This window comes from Acanthisitta chloris, unplaced genomic scaffold (assembly GCF_000695815.1).
Source record: "Acanthisitta chloris isolate BGI_N310 unplaced genomic scaffold, ASM69581v1 scaffold660, whole genome shotgun sequence".
In the NCBI taxonomy this organism is placed as follows: Eukaryota; Metazoa; Chordata; class Aves; order Passeriformes; family Acanthisittidae; genus Acanthisitta; species Acanthisitta chloris.
The window spans coordinates 35,473-35,953 of NW_008650812.1; the positions used below are offsets into that span (position 1 = coordinate 35,473).

At 49.3% G+C, this 481-nt stretch overlaps 1 protein-coding gene across 1 annotated transcript in view; it reads right to left on the reverse strand.

Annotated features, from left to right (window-relative positions):
• The window catches only part of SLC13A3 (solute carrier family 13 (sodium-dependent dicarboxylate transporter), member 3), a 15,803-nt gene extending 15,734 nt beyond the window's left edge, over positions 1-69 (reverse strand). The window contains 1 exon segment of the mRNA XM_009070103.1: positions 1-69. Within this exon segment, the coding sequence (XP_009068351.1) occupies positions 1-42 (42 nt within the window). The 5' untranslated portion in view covers positions 43-69.
• Positions 70-481: the final 412 nt, after the last annotated feature.

Sequence of the window (481 nt, forward strand, 5' to 3'; positions counted from 1 at the left end):
CACAGCCAAGGGTAGTGCCTCTGTGCACCAGTACAGGGCCATCAGCAGGATCACATAGAGACATCTTCCTTCCTGCAAAAGGAGGAGAGGAAAAGTGAGCATCAGAGACATATTGCCACTTGGAGACACTTAGACAAGCAAAATGCACCAGTTACTCCCTCAAGGATACAGTATTTCTCCCAAATCATTTAAATCATGTGCAACATCTTCCCCCCCACACACTGTGTAGGTGTTCAGGACTTGCACTGATCCTCTGAGACCACAGCAAAACCCAAATCCTCCTCAATTGCCTGAGCTTCCCTTGTGCTGCTGGGGGGCAGTGCACAGGGGCATCAACCAAGAAAGCTCTGGAGAGCAGGAATTCTCCCACCATGGTGAATTAGGGTGCAAATTCTCAGCAGGGACTGCTGCTAACATCCTTAGATGTTCCAGTACCTGACCCATTTAATGCTTGTGCTTTCTCTCCAGCTTCCACAGACTG